Consider the following 20,932-nt stretch of genomic DNA (forward strand, 5'->3'; position numbering starts at 1 on the left):
GCTTTGGGCTGCTGCACACGAATCCCTTGGCGAGTTATTATTTCGCTAGGTCTAGCAATATGGCCCAGAACATTTTAATTTGAAATAGCTCTTTTAGTAATTCCGTTGAGCAGCGAGGTTTAAGAATCCATGGTTCAGCCTAATGGCTTTCAAACTTTTCTTTAGCAGGAGAATTTCTTTTCCAAGTGAAGTCTTAACATAGAATCCAATATTTCTTTAAAATGTGTTTTTTATTGATTTTAGAGAGGAAGGGAGATTGGGAGAGAGAAACATTGACCGGTTGCCTCCTGTATGCACCCAGACCGGGTTTTGAATCCACAACCTAGACTTGTGCCCTGACCAGAAATCGAACCAGTGAAACTCTCAGTGCACAGGCTGACGCTCAACTGACTGAGCCACACTGGCCAAGGCTAGGATCCTGATATTTAAAAGGTAAAAACAAACCTTCTCTGAATGAAGTGGACCTGGAGACCTAGGGCATCAACAGCTCCACCTCCCTTTTCCTCTTCCACATCTCATCCCTCACTGGCAGCCAGGCGGACCTTCAGGGTTCTGTCGATCAAAGTTTGAGAAACCTTGATTGAATCTTGTCAGGCATTCTTGTCCATAGCATACCCCACAAGGGGTTCTCCAGCCTGTGCCAGAATGCCTCCGGTGACCTCTCCAAAGGCAGAGATGCTGTGACAGTGACTTAACAGGAAAGGAGTTGCTTCACACGGACTGAAAACCGGAAGACTGGTTTACTTTCCCTTCCTTCAAGTCTAAAATTCTATCCAAAAGTTCTCCCTTCTTCATCTTCTTTATATGTTAAGAGTAATGTTTCCTTTCTTGGTGAATTTTGTAGCAGTATCAGTACTTCATTTTCATGGCTAAATAATGTTCTGTTGTATGCATATACCACAGTTGGTTTATTCATTCACCCACTGATGGAAATTTTGACTATTCCCACCCTTTGACGCTTGTGAATAGAGATGCTTTGAACATGTGTATATATGTACTTGTTTTAGTTCTTGTTTTCAATTCTTTGAGGTATTTGAGTTGGAATGGAGTTGCGGGGTCACATAGTAATTCTATTTTTAACTTTTTGAGGACCTACCAAACTATTTTCCATAGTAACTGAACCATTTTATATTCTTCTGATAGTCTTTTAATTATATTTAGTACATTTATTAATTTGGGGGGTGGGCATTGACATAAAACTGTATTCAGAATGCTTTTGAGAAATGGCCCAGAGATCTGTCTGCATTGAGCAAGTTAAGCAGTTACTTGGAAAAATCACTCTTCATTCCATGCTGTTCCAAGTGTAAGTAGGTAGCAACTTTTCAGGGGAACCCTGACATTTATAAGAAAGCAGAAAGCAATTATCAGGTAGGCCAGTGGCTTTCAAGCTTTTTGGCATAATCCACAGTAAAAAGTACAGCTTCCATCATGAACCAGTATACATAAAATATGCTTATGAAATAGGAACAAAAGTTTTGTCCATTTTTACCATGTGACACATGCCCAGATAGTTTCCATTTATTTTTTTCTACTCTGTTTCTTTCTCTTTTTAATTGTCAGACTAAATTGATTTCTTGACTCACTAAGAGCTGTGACCTTTAGTTTAAAAAATACTGGTCTAAGCCATTCTCTGTAGATCCAAGGCAGGACCTGTATGTTGTGAAATGTCTTTCAATTATATAACCCATTTAAATAATAGTTTTCAGAATCCCAATTGAGTTCAGATATCAAGAATTTTTTCTTATTATATAGTATGAATTTTTTTTTTTAATATATTTTATTGATTTTTTACAGAGAGGAAGGGAGAGAGATAGAGAGTTAGAAACATCGATGAGAGAGAAACATCGATCAGCTGCCTCCTGCACATCTCCTACTGGGGATATGCCCGCAACCCAGGTACATGCCCCTGACCGGAATCGAACCTGGGACCTTTCAGTCCGCAGGCCGATGCTCTATCCACTGAGCCAAACCGGTTTTGGCTAGTATGAATTTTCTTTAATCATTGTATTTATTCTGAGTCCTCTCGCCCTGTTACATACACAGTTCTTTAATATAGATAAATATTTTATTTGTCTACCTTCATTATGACATTTGTCATTAGAGACTAGTTTAGATGTTGAGAGCACAGTCTGGCTGCCTGTCTAAACTTGGGAAGTTACTTTATCTATGCCCCAGTTTCTTCATCTTTAAAATGGAATAATATCTATTCTCATAAGAGTGCTGTGAGGATTAAATTAGTATCCTATCTAATAATAGACAAATGTGGTAATTAACCGTACTTCCGACACGCTTCCCATTGGCTAATCAGGGTGATATGCAAATTAACTGCCAACCAAATGGCGGCCGGCAGCCAGGCAGCTGAAGTGAACAGAAGGCTTGCTTGCTCCAGTGATGGAGGAAGCCAAGGTTCCCCGCCTGCCGCCGCCCAGCTCTGAGCTGCACTCTAAGCAACTATGTTGCAATTATAGAAGCTAAACAATCCCCAGAAACCTGCTTTCAGCCAGCCAGGCCTCAGAGCTGGAGTTGCAACAGTGTTTCAGTTATAGAAGCTAAACAAAGCCCAGATACCTGCTTTCATTAGCTGAGGTCTCAGAGCTAGAGCCGAGCCTCAGAGCTAAAGCCGGCTCTCAGCTCCAGTGACAGCCATAGAAGGTAAATAAATCCCAGAATAAAAAAAAAGAAAAGAAAAAAAGGAGAGGTTGGGAGCTTCAGTTACCCGCCAGCCTGAAAACAGCCCTCAGCCCTCACCCAGACTGGCCAGGCACCCCAGTGGGGACCCCCACCCTGAAGGGGGTGTGACCAGCTGAAAACAGCCATCATCCCCTCATCCAGGCTGGCCAGGCACCCCAGCGGGACCACCACCCTGATCCGGGACACCCTTCAGGGCAAACCATTGGCCCCTACCCGTGCACCAGGCCTCTATTCTATATAGTAAAAGTGTAATATGAAAACTGACCCTAACAGCAGAAAGACTGGGAATGACTGGTCACTATGACACACACTGACGACCAGGGGGCTGACGCTTAATGCAGGAGCTGCCCTCTGGTGGTCAGGGCGCTCTCACATGGGAGGAGCTCTGCTCAGCCACAAGCCAGGCTGATGGCTGCCAGTACAGCGGTGGTGGTGGGACCCTCTCCTGCCTCCTCAGCAGCGCTAAGGATGTCCGACTGCAGTTTAGGCCCGCTCCCCACTGGCAAGTGGACATCCCCCGAGGGCTGCCGGGCTGCCAGAGGGATGTCTGATTGCCATCTTAGTCCCAATCTCCTGTGGAGCGGGCCTAAGCCAGCAGGTGGTCATCCCCCGAGGGGTCCCAGACTGCGAGAGGGCACAGGCCAGGCTGAGGGACCCCCTCTCCCCCGAGTGCACAAATTTTTGTGCACCGGACCTCTAGTATATCCTATATAATAAAAGCCTAATATGCTAATCAACTGAATGGCAGAACGACTGGTTGCTATGATGTATACCTACCACCAGGGGCAGATGCTCAATGCAGGAGCTGCCCCCTGGTGGTCAGTGTGCTCCCACAGGGGGAGCACCGCTCAGTCAGAAGCCAGGCTGACAGCTGGAGCGCAGCAGTGGTGGCGGGAGCCTCTCCCTCCTCCATGGCAGCGCTCAGAATGTCCAACTAATGGCTTAGGCCCACGAAAATCCCCCAAAAGCTCCCTGCAGGTTGGGCTGAGGGACCTAACCCCCAAATGCATGAATTTTGTGCACCAGGCCTCTAGTATAATATAAAGTGTATACACATAGTAAATAAGCAACACATAAGAATCAGCTATCTTATTGTAACCATTTTCTAACATGTACTTTACTTATGTATCTATTTTACCTTTATTATTAGATTGATATGTTTCTTCAGAGAAGAGTTTAGCTATGTCTGTATCATAGCTATATTCCCCATATAATAAGCACCTAATAAATATGTTTGAATAAGTGAATCAATATAGAGAAATATGAGATCCAGTTAATACCTATTAGAAGTTTATAACTAGACTGAGAGTTAATATAGTGGCTAAATATAGGCTTCAGAATAAAAAAAAAAAATCTGAATTTAAATCTTGGCTCTATCCCTTTCAAGGTACGTGAACTTGAGCAAGTTCCTTCAGGGGATGTTGTGAGTATTAAAGAACATAAATATATAAAACTCTTAGTAGTAAGTTATCACTAAAAGGCATCATTCTTACTATTTTTAGATGGAGATTTGACATGTATACCAATGAATAAAGAAACAATAAAGAGGAGTGTATGCAAGGTCACACAATGAAAACAGTGAAGAACACACTAATGGTCTGCAGAATAAAAAAGATTCCTTCTCTCTAAAGACACTTCTCTCTAAGAACCTCTCTGTTATTTTCAATTACTTTTTTACAATAAATTCCCAGAAGTATAATTCATAGATCAAACAGTATAAGGTGTTTTTCCTCTTGGGTAGTGGTGGTGGTGGTGTTGGTTGTTAAATACTTGTTTATTTTTAGTTTGTTTATTATTTGTTTCTATGCTTAAATTCTATTGCAATTGTATTTATTGCTTATAAACTTGAATGATTCTTATTGCTGTCTGTTGGGTTTGGGTATACATGAATCAGACTTTTCTAATATAAAGAACTACCATAAAACTGCAGTTCTTGAGGAAGTCCCATAAATACAGTAGGAACATTTTATAGGTTTCAGTGGGGATTCTGTAACTGTACAGTGGAAAATCTGTTCTGCAGTGGCTTAGGGTATAATATTACCCTCACTTAGCAGTTAAGAAAATGAAGCAACATAAAGAACAGTGTAAGGAAGTTAGAGCAATTTAAAAAATAACTAAACCTATTAAATGCTCAGGAAGAAGCAAGTTAAACAGTTTAAAACATGCTTAAAGCTAAAGACCACATATACTCCCATTGTCTCAGAGCTTGGTTCTTTATAGGGAAATGAATTGTTCTATTTTCTTTCTTATATGTTGTAGAAATTTACAGATGACTTGTCCCAGGCTTTATAATACTTTCTTTTTTTAATTCCTCACCAGAGGATATGTTTTTTATTTGTTTGTTTGTTTCTTAAAGGATCTTTATTGAGGTAAAATTAATTACAATGTAATTTATTCCTTCTAAGTATACAGTTCAGTGATTTTTAGTAAATTTATAGTTATAACGATTACGTCAGTCCAATTTTAGAGCATTTACGTTACCCTAAGAGGATTTTTTATGCCAATTTTCAGGCATTGCCCTTTACAATTCCCAGTTACAGGCAATTACTAATCTACTTTTGGTTTTTATATTTTAGCGTTTTCTGGACATTCCATAGTCATGGAATCATCCAATGTGTGGCCTTTTGCATGTGGATTCTTAGCATAATGTTTTTGAGGTTCATTCAAGTTATGTATATCAGTAGTTTGGTGGGCTTTGGTGCAGAAATACTGCTATCCCATTGTGTGGATATTACACATTTATTTATCCTTTTATCATTTGATGGGTATTTAAGTTGTTTCCACTTTGGGGGTATTATAAAAATGCTGCTACATGAATATTCATGTCTATGAATATTTTTTGTGAGAACATATGTTTTTAGTTCTCTCGGATGTAAACCTAAGAATAGAATTCCTGGGCCAGAGGATATGTTTTTATTGATTTTAGAGAGAGTTCAATGTGACAGAGAAACACCAATTGGTTGCCTCCCATCAAACCCACAACCTAGGCATGGGCCCTGACCAGGAATCGGAACTGCCACCTTTTGGTGTACAGGATGATGCTCCAGCCAACTGAGTCACCCAGCCAGGGCAATAATACTATTTTATAAATAAATGATTTGTTTCTTTTAATAATATTCTGTATATGGGGTGGGGGCAAAAGTAGGTTTATATTTATGAATATGCAAAACAGTTTATTCTTGTATTAGTATTTGCTAGAGGCCCGGTGCACAAATTTGTGCACCAGTGGGGTCCCTTGGCCTGGCCTGTAGGATTGGGCCAAAATCGGCTCTCCGACATCCCCCGAGGGGTCCCGGATTACAAGAGAATGCAAGCCAGGTCGAGGGACCCCACCAGTGCAAAATTGGGACCAGGGAAGGACGCAGGAGGCTGGCCAGCCCAGGAGGGACCACAGGAGGGCTCCAGGGCATGGCCAGTTTTGCTCAGTCCCAATCGGCCAGACCCCAGCAGCAAGCTAACCTACCAGTTGGAGCGTCTGCCTCCTGGTGGTCAGTGCATGTCATAGCGAGCGGTTGAGTGGCCTTAGCATATCATTAGCATATTACACTTTGCTTGGTTGAACGGCCAATGGGACAACCAGACACTTAGCATATTAGGCTTTTATTATATAGGATTGTATTATTTTCATATGTACAACTGTAAGCCTATTTTTGCCCCACCCAGTATATTTATATGTGCAAAATACAAAGTATAGTTGTCAGTTCAAAGTGATTCCTCACATATATTAAAATAAGACAAAATAAAAATCTATTCTAATCTGACTCATTAGAGCAGCGGTTCTCAACCTGTGGGTCCCGACCCCTTTGGGGGTCGAACGACCCTTTCACAGGGGTCACCTAAGACCATCGGAAAACACATATATAATTACATATTGTGCCAAACCGGTTTGGCTCAGTGGATAGAGCGTCGGCCTACGGACTCAAGGGTCCTGGGTTCGATTCCGGTCAAGGGCATCTACCTTGGTTGCGGGCACATCCCCAGTGGGAGGTGTGCAGGAGGCAGTTGGTTGGTGTTTCTCTCTCATGGATGTTTCTAACTCTCTATCCCTCTCCCTTCCTCTCTGTAAAAAATCAATAAAATATATATTAAAAAAAATAATTACATATTTTTGTGATTAATCACTATGCTTTAATTATGTTCACTTTGTAACAATGAAATTGGGGGTCACCACAACATGAGGAACTGTATTAAGGGGTCGCAGCATTAGGAAGGTTGAGACCCACTGCATTAGAGCAAGTGACAAAGCTGCTTAATGATTATTTGGATTTTAAATAATTAGGTTTTATTTGAAATAATGGTGGTTAAAGTTTCATCTGTGAAACTCTGAGATTTGCATTATCATTTGCTTTTCCTAGGGACTTCAGTATACCAGTTCTAATCCTTCTCAAAAGATGGCAGTTTCTCACCTTTTGGTGGTATATTTATAGGTAGGTCACTGGAATACACCCTCTTATATCTGGTTACATACACATTACTTAAAAATAGTACCAAGCTAATCATCATTCTACCCAAACCAACTCCTTATTCTGTCATTGATACCCCCAGTTTTCTTGATATTCAGTTTTAAGATCTTGAAATCATGCCTGACTCTTCTTATCTACTCCCCACAACATCTAGTTAATCTCCAGGACATAACAGCTTTTTTTTTTTTTTTCCCACAGTGTCTCTCCTGCCATTCTTCCTTTCTGTTTTTTCATTGCCACCACCTTAACCCTGGAACTTCCGACTCCTAGATCACTGCAAGTCTTCTAGTTGGTCTCCCACCCTCCAGTCCCTCCCCAATTCATTGTGTCTTGCACATTACCAAACTGTTCACATTTGAGAGCCTCTGATTCTGAACTCTTAACTTCATCTGCAATTATCCAATCAAAATGGATTGTTTGTTGTTTCCTGTACAAACAGTCCACAGTCCCAGCTTCATACACATGTATCAGTTGATGTTTATCAGTTACCATAATGATGCACCTCAGGAATTTTATAACTTACCCCTTTCTCCTCAGTGAGGTAGCTGTAAATATCATATGATGTTAATGTTGGTGATATTTTTTACAATTTTCAATAAGTAAATTTCAAGTTATATAGAACTTTATTTCGTTATTGTTTAGGAAAAAAAAATGGTTTATTCCAAGAAATCACATCACTCACTAAAGTTTTACCAGTTGCAAAAAAAGAAATGCAAACTTTGTAAGAATAAAACAAAACAAAATCACCTTTTTGTATAAAGATGCTGCTTTTTATTCTAAGAAAGACATTTTTGTGGCAAAAAATAATATCTTCTCGTATTGGGCAAGTAAATTTTGAAACGAAAAAATACTTAAAGAAAATGCCAAAAAAAGGAAAAAAAATGTCAGATCTTAGAAAGGTGACTTTTAAAAAATATATATATATTATTGATTTTTTTTACAGAGAGGAAGGGAGAGGAATAGAGAGTTAGAAACATCGATGAGAGAGAGAAACATCGATTAGCTGCCTCCTGCACACCCCTACTGAGGATGTACCCACAACCAAGGTACATGCCCTTGACCAGAATCGAACCTGGGACCCTTCATTCTGCAGGCCGATGCTCTATCCACTGAGCCAAACCGGTTAGGGCGAAAGGTGACTTTTTATATCTATATCAAGTAGTCTATAATTTAAATGTGAATGAACCCATTTATAGAAATTAAGGCAGGTAATAAGAAAAGTCTAGATAAAAAATGCGGAGACAAAGAAACAGGACACAGATGTCAGAAATGGAAGATATAGAGCTCAAAACCACACTTTTAAGGTCTTTCAATAATTTTCTAAAAACTGCCGATAAATGTAGTGAGATCCTCAAGAAATCTAATGAGACCCTCAATGTGGTGATAAAGAACCAACTAGAAATTAAGCATACACTGACTGAAATAAAGAATATTATACAGACTCCCAACAGCAGACCAGAGGAGTGCAAGAATCAAGTCAAAGAATTGAAATGTGAAGAAGCAAAAAACACCCAACCGGAGAAGCAAAATGAAAAAAGAATCCGAAGATACGAAGATAGTGTAAGGAGCCTCTGGGACAGCTTCAAGCGTACCAACATCAGAATTATAGGGGTGCCAGAAGATGAGAGAGAGCAAGATATTGAAAACCTATTTGAAGAAATAATGACAGAAAACTTCCCCCACCTGATGAAAGAAATGGACTTACAGGTCCAAGAAGCGCAGAGAACCCCAAACAAAAGGAATCCAAAGAGGACCACACCAAGACACATCATCATTAAAATGCCAAGAGCAAAAGACAAAGAGAATCTTAAAAGCAGCAAGAGAAAGAAACTCAGTTACCTACAAGGGAATACCCATACGACTGTCAGCTGATTTCTCAACAGAAACTTTGCAGGCCAGAAGGGAGTGGCAAGAAATATTCAAAGTGATGAATGCCAAGAACCTACAACCAAGATTACTTTATCCAGCAAAGCTATCATCCAGAATTGAAGGTCAGATAAAGAGCTTCACAGATAAGGAAAAGCTAAAGGAGTTCATCACCACCAAACCAGTATTATATGAAATACTGAAAGGTATCCTTTAAGAAGAGGAAGAGGAAGAAAAAGGTAAAGATACAAATTATGAACAACAAATATGCATCTATCAACAAGTGAATCTAAGAATCAAGTGAATAAATAATCTGATGAACAGAATGAACTGGTGATTATAATAGAATCAGGGACATAGAAAGGGAATGGACTGACTATTCTTGCGGGGGAAAGGGGTGTGGGAGATGCGGGAAGAGACTGAACAAAAATCGTGCACCTATGGATGAGGACAGTGGGTGGGGAGTGAGGGCAGAGGGTGGGGCGGGAACTGGGAGGAGGGGAGTTATGGGGGGTAAAAAGAGGAACAAATGTAATAATCTGAACAATAAAGACTTAATTAAAAAAAAAAAAAAAAGAAAGAAAAATCTAAAGTCACTTTAGAATCTGAGGATTGCCCTAACCGGTTTGACTCAGTGGATAGAGCGTCGGCCTGCGGACTGAAGGGTCCCAGGTTTGATTCCGGGCATGCACTTTGGTTGCGGGCACATCCCCAGTAGGGGGTGTATAGGAGGCATCTGATCAATGTTTCTAACTCTCTATCCCTCTCCCTTCCTCTCTGTAAAAAAAAATCAATAAAATATATTTTTTTTTAAAAACTGAGGATAAGTACAAAGAATTTTACAAATATTGTAAAAAGAGTATTCAAGAACCATTAAAGAATGCCCTGTTCATAAATTAATAAAAAGGCAAATGAATTTAGCCTTAGAGTAAAATACAGTGAACCATACCAGCACCCAAATAATCATGCGCCATAATGGTGCTTCTGGGACATGACATACTTCAGCAGTCATTTCCAAAAGGTGGCTGGGGATTGCAACACAACCAGCTTTAAACAAAGAAACCACAGAGGTGCCAGGGTTACCCCGGCACTTATCAGGAGGCACATCTGACACAAAATACCTTCAGCGGACGAGGAATTAGTTTGTATCACTTGTCTTTGCATAATCTAGAATGACAAATGCATCCCCTGCCACCCTTTTCCTGCCTTCTTCAACTGTAGAGCATGTGTTACAGTTGTTGTGTTTTTTTATAGGGATCATATGCAATGGTCAAAAGAGGACGAAGCAGCAGCCAGAAAAAAAGTAGAGGAAAACTCAGCTGAGCGAGTCCTTCTGGAAGAGCAAGGTAGGCAGCGAACTGTGGTAGCAGCTCCTGGAGCCCAGTTTTCCGTTTGACCTCCCACTGACTCAGTCCACACCTGAGGCTTTTTCCACCGACTGTGTCACTGCTTCGGGGAGTTCTTTACTTCTACCTGTGCCATGGACTTGTTCCATTTGGGAGAATGCCCAGGTCTTTCAGTTCAGTGGAACCAACTTAATGAAATGAAGTATGTATTCACCTTGTACTTGCTCTTTTTTAGTCATATTGTTGCTCTTTCTGGGAGACACACGCACATGGGTGGCATTTCAAACAAGATTTGAAAACATAACTTTAAAATTTTCCTCTCGTTAGGAGTCCTTTAGTATCTGCTGTGTGTTTCACTTGTTAGTAATGTTAGCAAATTCAAACACTTTCAGCAAAGAAGGTAAAGTCATATCAAAATCTTGCTGGGGGTCTCTTAGGATAAATATAAAGTTCCAATATAGAAGGATTTAAGGTAACTTTTCTTGAAGGCCATTTGATATTTAGAGTTTAATTCAGATAAAGCCTTGCCAGGCCTTCAAAAATGGCTTCTGAAAAATTGATCTGTGCGACTATCACACACAAAAAAGAAAACGTGTTGGTGAGGATGTAGAGAAATGGCAACCCTTTTGCCTTGTTGGTTGAATTGTAAAATGGTGCAACTTTTATGGAAAGCAGTATGGAAGCACCTTAAAAATTAAAAATGAAGCTACCATGTGTGATCTAGCAACCTCGCCTCTGGACATAGCAAAAAGAAATAGAAAGCAGAGTCTTGAGAGATATTTGTACATCCATGTTCATAGCAACACTATTCACAATAGGCAAAAGGTGGAAGCACTCCACATGTCCATCGATGGATAGAAGGATAAACAAAATGTGGTAGATACACACGACGGATTATTGTTCAGCCTTAAAAAGGAAGGAAACCCTATCACATGCTATAACCTGGAGGAACCTGGGGGACATGTGAAATGAAATAAGCCAGTCACAGAAAGGCAAATACTGTATAATTCCATATATATGTGGTATTAAAAGTAGTCATATTCATAGAAACAGGAAGTAGAATGGTGGTTACCAAGGCCTGGGGGACAGGGGAACACCAGAGTTGTTTAATGGGTATAAAGTTTCAGATTTGCAAGATGAAAAAGTTCTAGACATCCGTTTAACACTATGGAACTGTACACTTAAAAATGGTTAAGATGGTAAGTTTTACGTTATGTGTTTTTTACCATAATTTTTTTTAAAAAGTACCCCCCCCCAAAATGACTTCCATCCTTACTATGTTGCTGGGAACCCACAGACATTCTGCTGAACATCTGTAGATAGGATTTTTTTTTTTTTTTTACTGTATTTTGCTTAAAATCATCTCTTCTTAACACAGCTTGCTTCTTTTTCCTTTAAAAAAAAATTATTGAAGTAACAAATGCAGAAATTTACACAACTTATAAATGAACTAGAGGCCTGGTACACGAATTCATGCATGGGTTGGGTCCCTCTGGGCAGCCTGCAAGGATTGGGCTGAAACCCGCAGTTCAGCGCCACCTGCAGCTCCTACCTGCTGCTCCCACTCATCCTGGCTCCACTGTGCCTGCTGCGGGCTCACGCCCAATCAGTCCCTATCCGGAGAGGCTCGCGCTGCTACAGCAGCACTCGCCAGCCATGAGCCCTGCGTCTACTGCCCTCCCAAGGGGAGTGGCCTACTGAATCAGGCTGAAACCAGCTCTCCGATATCCCCCGAGGGGTCCCGGATTGCGAGAGGGTGCAGGCCAGGGTGAGGGACCCCACCGGTGCACGATCAGGCCGGGGAGGAACCATGGGAAGGCTCCAGGGCATGTTCGGCTCATCTCAGTCCTGATCGGCCGGACCCCAGCAGCAAGCTAACCTACTGGTTGGAGCATCTGTCCCTTGGTGGTCAGTGCACGTCATAGCAACTGGTCAACCAGTTTACTGTCTGCACCCTGGTGGTCAGTGCATGTTATAGCAAGTGGTTGAGCAGCCTTAGCATATCATTAGCATATTACACTTTGATTGGTTGTTCGGTTGTTCTGCCTTTCAGTCTATTTGCATATTACCCTTTTATTATATAGGACTAGAGGCCTGGTGCACAAGAATTTGTGTACTTGGGGGGGAAAGAAGGAGGTCCTCAGCCCAGCCTGTGCCCTCTCGCAGTCTGGGACCCCTTGGGAGATAATGCCCTGCTGGCTTAGGCCTGCTCCCAGGTGGCAGAGGGCAGGCCCAATCCCTAGGTACAGCCCCTGGTCGGGCTCAGAGCAGGGCCGATTGGGGAGTTGGGGCGCCGCCCCCTGTCATGTACAGAGCAGGGCGGATTAGGAGGTTGCGATGCCACCCTCTGTCATGCTCAGGGTAGGGCCGATTAGGGGGTTGGGGCACTTCCCCCTGTCACACTCAAGGCAGGGTCGATAGGGAGGTTGTAGTGCCACCACCTGTCATGCACAGAGCAGGGCCGATCAGGGGGTTGGGGCGCTGCCCCCTGTCATGCGCAGAGCAGGGCCCATCAAGGGGGTTGGGGCTCCGTACCTTGTCACGCACAGAGCAGGGTCGATCAGGGGGTTGGGGAGCTTCCCCCTGTCACGCACAGAGCAGGGTCCATCAGGGGGTTGGGGAGCTCCGCCCTGTCACGCACAGAGCAGGGATCATCAGGGGGTTGAGGAGCTCCCCCCTGTCACTCACAGAGTAGGGCCGATAGGAGAGTTGGGGCACCGCCCCCTGTCACACACAGAGCAGGGCGGATCAGGGGGTTGGGGCGCTGCCCTCTATCACCCACAGAGCAGGGCTGATCACGGGGTTGGGGCGCCGCCACTGTCACACTCAGGGCAGGGCCGATGGGGAGGTTATGGCTCTACCCCATCACACACAGAGCAGGGCTCGTGGGGGGCGGGGTTGGGGCGCCACCCTCTATCACCCACAGAGCAGGGCCGATCAGGGGGTTGGGGCACCGCCACTCTCCCACTCAGGGCAGGGCCGATGGGGAGGTTATGGCTCTACCCTGTCACACACAGAGCAGGGCCTGTGGGGGGGTGGGGGCGGGGGTTGGGGCGCCACACCCTGTCACACACAGAGCAGGGCCGATCACGGGGTTGGGGCACTGCAGCCTGTCACACACAGAGCTGCAGGGCGATCAGGGGGTTGGGGAGTTCCCCCGTATCAGGCACAGAGCAGGGCTGATCAGGAGGTTGGGGCGCCTTCCCCTGTCACGAACAGAGCAGGGCGGATAGGGAGGTTGTGGCCCCGCCCCCTGTCACACTGAGAGCCGCAGGGCAATCAGGGGGTTTGGGCACTGCCCCATGTCACGCTGATCCCAGTGCCGGGAGGCCTCTCAGCTCCGCTGATCCCGGTGCTGGGAGGCATATTACCCTTTTACTATATAGGATAGAGGCCTGGTGCATGGGTGGGCTGGCTGGTTTGCCCTAAATGGTGTCCTGGATCAGGGTGGGGGTCCCCACTGGGGTACCTGGCCAGCCTGGGTGAGGGGATGATGGCTGTTTGCAGCTGGTCACACACCCTTCAGGGTGGGGGTCCCCACTGGGGTGCCTGGCCAGTCTGGGTGAGGGGCTGAGGGCTGTTTTCAGGCTGGCAGGTGACTGAAGCTCCCAACTGCTCCTTTTTTGCTTTTCTTTTTTTTTTTATTCTGGGCCAGCTTTAGCTCTGTCTCCAGCTTTGAGGCCTCTGCTGCTGAAAGCAGGTATCTGGTTTGTTTGGGTTCTATAATCAAAACAATGTATAACTCCAGCTTTGAGATCCCGGCCGGCTGAAAGCAGGTTTCTGGGGTTTTGTTTAGCTTCTATATTTGTTACAATGTTTCAAACTGCAAGCTCAGAGGCTGGCAAGGCAGGCGGGGAACATTGGAGTCCTCCGTCACTGAAGAAAGCAAGCCTCATGTTCGCTTCCAGCTGCCTGGCTGCCGGCCGCCGTCTTGGCTGGCAGTTAATTTGCATATCTCCCTGATTAGCCAATTGGAAGGGTAGTGGATGTACGCTAATTACCATGTTTCTCTTTTATTAGATTAGCTTCTCACAGAGCTCAATGGATTTTCCAAACACCCACCTGAAGAAACAGAATATTACCAGTAACCCAGAAAGTTTTCATGTTCCAACCCAATTACCATACTTCCCCCAATCCTTCAGGCCGCATAATGAGCAACCATTGTTCTTCTGGCTTCTGACCCCATAGGTTGGTTTTGTCAGAGCAGTTTGGTTCTGGTTCTGACCATTTCTCATTCACTCTTGTGACAAAATCAGAGTACCCATTAAATAGAGCAAGTCAGGAAGCTATGGTCACGGGTCAAATCCAGCCCACTGCCTGTTTTTATAAGTCAAGCATTATTGGGACATAGACATACTCATTTATTTACATATTTTCTATGGCTGCTTTTGAGCTATGTTTACAGAGCTGAATAGTGGCGACAGAGACCATATGTAGCCCACAATGACTACTCACTAACTGGCCCTTTGAAGGAAATGTTTGCCAGTGCCTGAGATGCAGTTTTCAGGATAGATGGGTCAGCTGTCCCAAGGCTCCCTAGGGAAAGATATTTACATTCCTCTGTGCAAGCCAAGCCTGTGAAAATCACTAATCCCACTGGTAGTTAACTATCGTTCTAGTGGCTTCAGTCTACAATTGAGGCTAAAGTTTGAAGCGAAGGTAGCTGTGGAGCCTGAGCTACTGAGAATGCCCTCCCTAGCTGCCCTTACCCAGTGAAGGGGCAGTGCTGCGTCTTATCCTCTAGCATCAGTTGCTATCCCTTAGAGCTTGCTCCCATTTCTTACACCTAAGCTTGAACGTGTCCTGGAGAGTGGACAAGAAAGAAGAGTACCTGCCCCACAGTGGAGCTGTTCTATTTTTATGAGCTTCCAGTCATGCAGTCCAGAGTAGGATATGGCCCGGGAGTTGGATTTGAGGGTGCATACCAGTGGCAGTTCTGCTTACAGATCAGCCAACATTGCATTCCTTTCAGGAGCTCTGTCATTCTGTTTCTGAGGAAGTATAATCTTGCTTCTTTGCCAGCAGCTGCACAGACATATTTTCCACATTACTCAAGCTTCTGCTAGTGGCCACCTGGATGTGACAGAAAGAGTCAAGCCTAAACCGAATTAAAAGTTATCAGTCATCTTAATTCATTTTCAGCAAATTAGAAATTATACACAGTATATTCATTTGATCATTTAAAAAAACCAAGGATTTTTTTTTTCACACTCTTGAATATTTCTGTTTAGAACATAAATAGATGAGCAGTGCTGATAATGTTCCTTTGCAGTGCTCTGCACGTGGCTGCCTATTTTGGCCTATTTATGTTAACAATGAACTTGAGTGAAGCTAATGAGAAGGTTATTTTAGGGCCCTGGAAACCACAGTAAAGGAAAATGACAGTTCCCGCAGAATCATAGTGTGACTGAAATAGAAAGGTGGTGACTGGGCTCTCTCTGTGGAAGCAGGAAAAGCAGGCTTGAGAGGACTGATGATACTGCTTTGAAGCATTTGGTATGTGCTTATTAGCATGTCCAATCTCTCTCTGAGCAAGTTTTCTGGCTGCTGTGGAGACACAGAACAAAAGATTCCATTGTAAAATGACTCAAAGTGATGGAGGTTTCTGATGCATCCTGTCGGCGTCCCCCCGTAACACTCCTCAGTGCGGTGGACTTCAAACATGTCAGGAGCCAGGAGAGGAACACACGGTGAGGGTGACCGGTGCATCACACTTAAGCAAGGTTGCACGTCACAGAGAAAGAACACTTCTGCTCCGAGAAGCTGTTGAGTGACAGGACATTGCAGTGAGAGTAAAAGCCTACCTAGCCACCCAGTCCAGTCTCTGCCAGGGATCATAGAGCTGCTAGTCTGCGGAAGCTAGTCTGGTGAGGCTTCCAATCTGGTATTTAATGTCTCCAGTGAATATGGGTCAAGGTGAATAGATCCCTTTAAAAGCTCTCCTGGCCCAAACTTTGTGAAAACCCAAAGGAAGCTCTGACCCAGATCTCCCAGTGCCTCTGTTAACCATCATTCCTTCTTACCTAGGAGAGTCCTAAGTCTTTGAAAGAGCCAGTTTTCTCCCATCACAAAGTATCCCCTTTGCAGATGGTTATACAGCATGAGCTTATCTTACTTATTTTAATGTCACTGGCAGGAACTGCTGCTAGTTGGTCTCCGACTCTGACCGCCTCTCCAGCACATTTCTTTTCTTTTCTTTTTTAATATCTTTTTATTGATTTCAGAGAAGGGAAGAGAGAGATAGAAACTTCAATGATGAGAGAGAATCATTGATTGGCTGCCTCCTACATGCTCCACACTGGGGATTGAACCCACAACCTGGGCATGTACCCTGACCTCTTGGTTCATGGGTCGACGCTCAACCACTGAGTCATGCTGACTGGGCTCCAGCACATTTCTCTGTGTGTGTCAGTCTGTCCTGTCATTCCCATGTCCAGTTTCTCACCTATTGTCTCACCTATTGTCTTAGCTGTTGGTGAGAATTGAAGTCAGGAAATATCCTCACAATTCTGAAAAATAAGAACTTATCCATCACAGATGACAGTCATTTTTTGCTGTGAGATGGTTGACATTTTGTTTTTGTGATTAAAATGTATAGCATCCAGGCTCTTCTTAGAAATATTTCTTTCAATTAGATGCCCAGATTAATGATTTTTAATTCCACATATCCTTTGTTAAATTCTTTTAAATTTTATTATAGACCATATTTCTTTTAAAAGAAGGTTAATTTGAGAAATTAGGAAGATTCTTTTGACAGTTTTTGAGTTAACGTGATTATCCTGTATAATAAAAGACTAATATGCAAATAGACCGAACAATCAGTTGTTATGACGTATGCCGACCACCAGGGGGCACGCATGGAACATGGTGGACGTTGGCAGCAGGTGGCACAGCGCTTCATGGTGGGCATCGGCTATGGCGGGATGGTAGAATAGGTGAGCAGGGGCACCAGACCAAGGTGGGGCACCAGTCGCTTTCATCGGGGTGAACCTCTGGTGGTTACTGAAAATTCTTTGTTCCCACATGCTGCGGTCCCGCCAAGCGCTTGCACTTGCTGCCGGCACCAGCCCTGCTCGCACCTGCTGTTGGCGCCGTCAGCAGGTGCAAGCGGTGGCTGCTGGCCCTGATTGACCCTGAGGGCTTCTCCACCTCCCCCTGCTCCTGAGAGGCTATCAGGGCCGGCAGCCACCGCTTGTACCCGCTGCCAGTGACGGCCCCACTTGCATCCGCTGCCAGCACCAGCCCCAATAGCTCTGCGCCGTCAGTGGGTGTGAATAGGGCCAGCGACAGCGGCTGGAGCTGGGCTGCCGGCAGACAGCGGACCAGGGGCCGCGGTGGGAGGGGCCAGGCAGGGGTGCGGAGGATGGGCCAAGACCCACCCCTGTGCCCACCGCAGACTCGTGGCCCACAGTTCCTTTCAAGGTGCACGAATTTGTGCACTGGGCCCCTAGTATTTTACAATTTTCTAAAAACATCTCCAGTGTATTATATCTCAACTAGCTATTTAGCAAATGTAATGGGTTTTTAAAACTTAATAACAAAAGCAGCTGTGCTTTTACTCTAAAACAGCGGTTCTCAACCTGTGGGTCGCGACCCCTTTGGGGGTCGAACGACCCTTTCACAGGGGTCGCCTAAGACCATCAGAAAACTCATATATAATTACATATTGTTTTGTGATTAAACACTATGCTTTAATTATGTTCAGTTTGTAACAATGAAAATTCATCCTGCATATCAGATATTTACATTATGATTCATAACAGTAGCAAAATTACAGTTATGAAGTAGCAATGAAAATAATTTTATGGTTGGGGGTCACCACAACATGAAGAACTGTATTAAAGGGTCGCAGCATTAGGAAGGTTGAGAACCACTGCTCTAAAATATCCTTATAAATAACTACCTAGCTAGGATGAGTTATCTATGTCAAGCCAAATAGTAAAAGAATCCCGCTATACCTTACCTTGAATAACTTTCCACTTGAGAGTATCCTATGTGGGAAAAAAAAAAAAGCAGCTAAAAGTTTTTGTGCTGATAAATTTAGGGTATTGTTTATAAGTCAACTTTAATTTAAAATTTCATGCAGTGCTCTCAGAAATGTACTTTTCATTTCATAACTTTAAGAGTTTTCTTTTATTAGACAATGGTGAACTTTATCAGTGACATGTGGAAATTACCAACTTTGAGAGCTCAGGTATTTGCGTAATTGATGTGCAAAAGTAACTTTAAATTGCTTTTTGTTACACTGCAACTTAGAATAAATTTTCATAATTCATATTAATCATATCATATATGTCAGATACATAAGTGGTTTAATTCATTTTCTTAGTTATGATATTCAGTGTGATTCAGAGTGAATTCTGAATACTTAAGTATTATTAGTGTGTCATATTCCTCCTTCCCCTCAGCAGTACTGAATTTAATAAGTGAATAATTGAGAAGATGCTTCATTTGGCTGTGTTTAAACAGATCACTGTATCCTTTTTATTGCCATTGGCATAGAACAATTAATTCTGAGTTGGCAATCTAGGAATGTGAAAGGAAAAAATGCGCCTCCAAGAAAAATTGATCATTAATATACCTATTTAGAAGGTCAGTTGGGCCAGATAAAGACAGGGCAGATTTCGCTTCACTATATTCTTTTATCATTATTGGCCTGAACTTGAGGTAAGTTAACAGCAGGTTGAAACTAAACGTTTCACTCATGGTCAAGAAAGTAGCTCTTCCAAATCCCCTGTTATCACAGGTACTCTTACAGTTCAGGAAATTAAATCATATGCTGAAGGTGTTTATGTTGTCTCATAACCATAATTATGAGTTTGATTGAGCTCCCGTGGGGTCTCAGAAGCTGTCACGCATTACTGTGGAGTTGCCAGGATTGATTGGAGATACTACTGAAAACACAACTTTAAAAAGAAAAAAAAAGGAAAGAGTTCCAGCCCATTAACCTTTCCCCAGCCTATCCTAAGAGCTGTTTCTGTTTTGTTTCTATGCCACAAACCCATCTATTCTCATAGAGCATTAATGTTGCCATTGCTCACCCTAATTTCATCATATAATTTCGCACACATAATTGATATTTTATGTAATTTAAATGGAGTTTAATTCTGTATTTCTGACCTGTTTTTAGGAAGGTTTACTCCAATCAGCATTATTTTTACAACTTAGTTATACTGACTATAAGTCATGCTGAGGTTTTCATTTTAACTTGGTGTTTCATAATGAGAAGAAAGTACAGAATTAGAAAAAACAGATTAATTTGCAACAGCATGGATGGACACAGTGGGTATTATGCTAAGTGAAATAAACCAGACAAAGACAAATACCATATGATATCACTTATATGAGGAATCTAAAGAACAAAGTAAACAAATAAACAAAATTGGAACAGACTTACACATACAAAAACAAACTGATGGAGGCCAGAAGGGTGGGGTGCAGTGGGTGAGGGTGAAATAAAATAATGGGATTAAAAGTGCAAATTGATAGCTTCGGAATAGTCACAGGGATGTAAGGTAAAGCATAGGGAATAGAGTACACGATATCGTACTAACTATCTGTGGTGCCAGGTGGGCACTTGAATTATCAGAGGGAACACTTTGGAACCTACATGGATGTCCATCCACTATGCTGTACACCTGAAACTAATACAAAATAGTGTTGAACACAAAAATAAAAAATAAAGTATCAGCAGAAACCTGGAAAGAAAAAAGAAAAACAGATTATTTTCAGAAGTATTTCGGAGGGGCTACTATTGATTTTCTGTTAGGAAGGCAGTGTAGTGTAATGGTGTTAAGAGCATAAACTTTAAAGTTTGATAGACTTGGTCCAAGTCCAGGCTCTGGTGGACCTTGGGAAATTTTTTTTATCTCTTCTGACCTTGAATTTCTTTGTAATTTGGAATAACACATCTATTTGAATAATACGTCTATTTGTTATTAAAATTAAATGGGAAGAAAAAGCCAAGTAAAGTATTTGACATAGTGCCTAGCACATAATCAATACTTAGTATGTGTAATTGTTGTTATTTTTAATGATGTTGTTATTGGTATAATGATTTATGTCATTATTTGGGGTTCTTTTCCTCATAATTTTGAAAATTAGGAAATACTTGAAAAAGGCTTGAAAGTATATACACAGACCTTGACCATCATTTTCTAATAGTATTCAGATCCTTTCTAAAGATTTCCTAGGCCAGGGCTGCATTTAGATGCTTGATATATTTGGTACATGAATCAGATTCCAGTCATCTACTGCAGATTCATTTTCTTTATAAATTGTAGAAATTAAAATAGTAATACAGGCTCGTTTTTATGACAGCAGTCTTATCCAAGATTTTGTAGTTTGTAGAACTGATTATGTCTAATATTCTCCATAAGTTCGTGGGGTTTAATAGGAAAGTACATAGACTTTTTAGAGCTTGACATGGAGTACATTCAACCTCTCATCAAATGAGGAAACTGTAGGCAAGTTGAAGGAAGAATCAGCTAAGATTCTTTATCTTTGTGTAAGATGTAGACAAAACTGCAAAAGAAAGAACTACATAATAACCACTAAATTGTTAGC

At 42.6% G+C, this 20,932-nt stretch overlaps 1 protein-coding gene across 2 annotated transcripts in view; it reads left to right on the forward strand.

Annotated features, from left to right (window-relative positions):
• The window catches only part of METTL8 (methyltransferase 8, tRNA N3-cytidine), an 81,676-nt gene that overhangs the window by 38,595 nt on the left and 22,149 nt on the right, over nt 1-20,932 (forward strand). For both annotated transcript variants that reach the window (XM_081095670.1, XM_081095672.1), the window contains exon 3: nt 10,275-10,366. In XM_081095670.1, coding sequence (XP_080951796.1) covers nt 10,275-10,366 — 92 coding nt within the window. The remainder of the gene's footprint in view (nt 1-10,274; nt 10,367-20,932) is intronic.

The sequence above is a fragment of the Myotis nattereri genome (assembly GCF_964212035.1).
Source record: "Myotis nattereri genome assembly, chromosome: 7".
In the NCBI taxonomy this organism is placed as follows: Eukaryota; Metazoa; Chordata; class Mammalia; order Chiroptera; family Vespertilionidae; genus Myotis; species Myotis nattereri.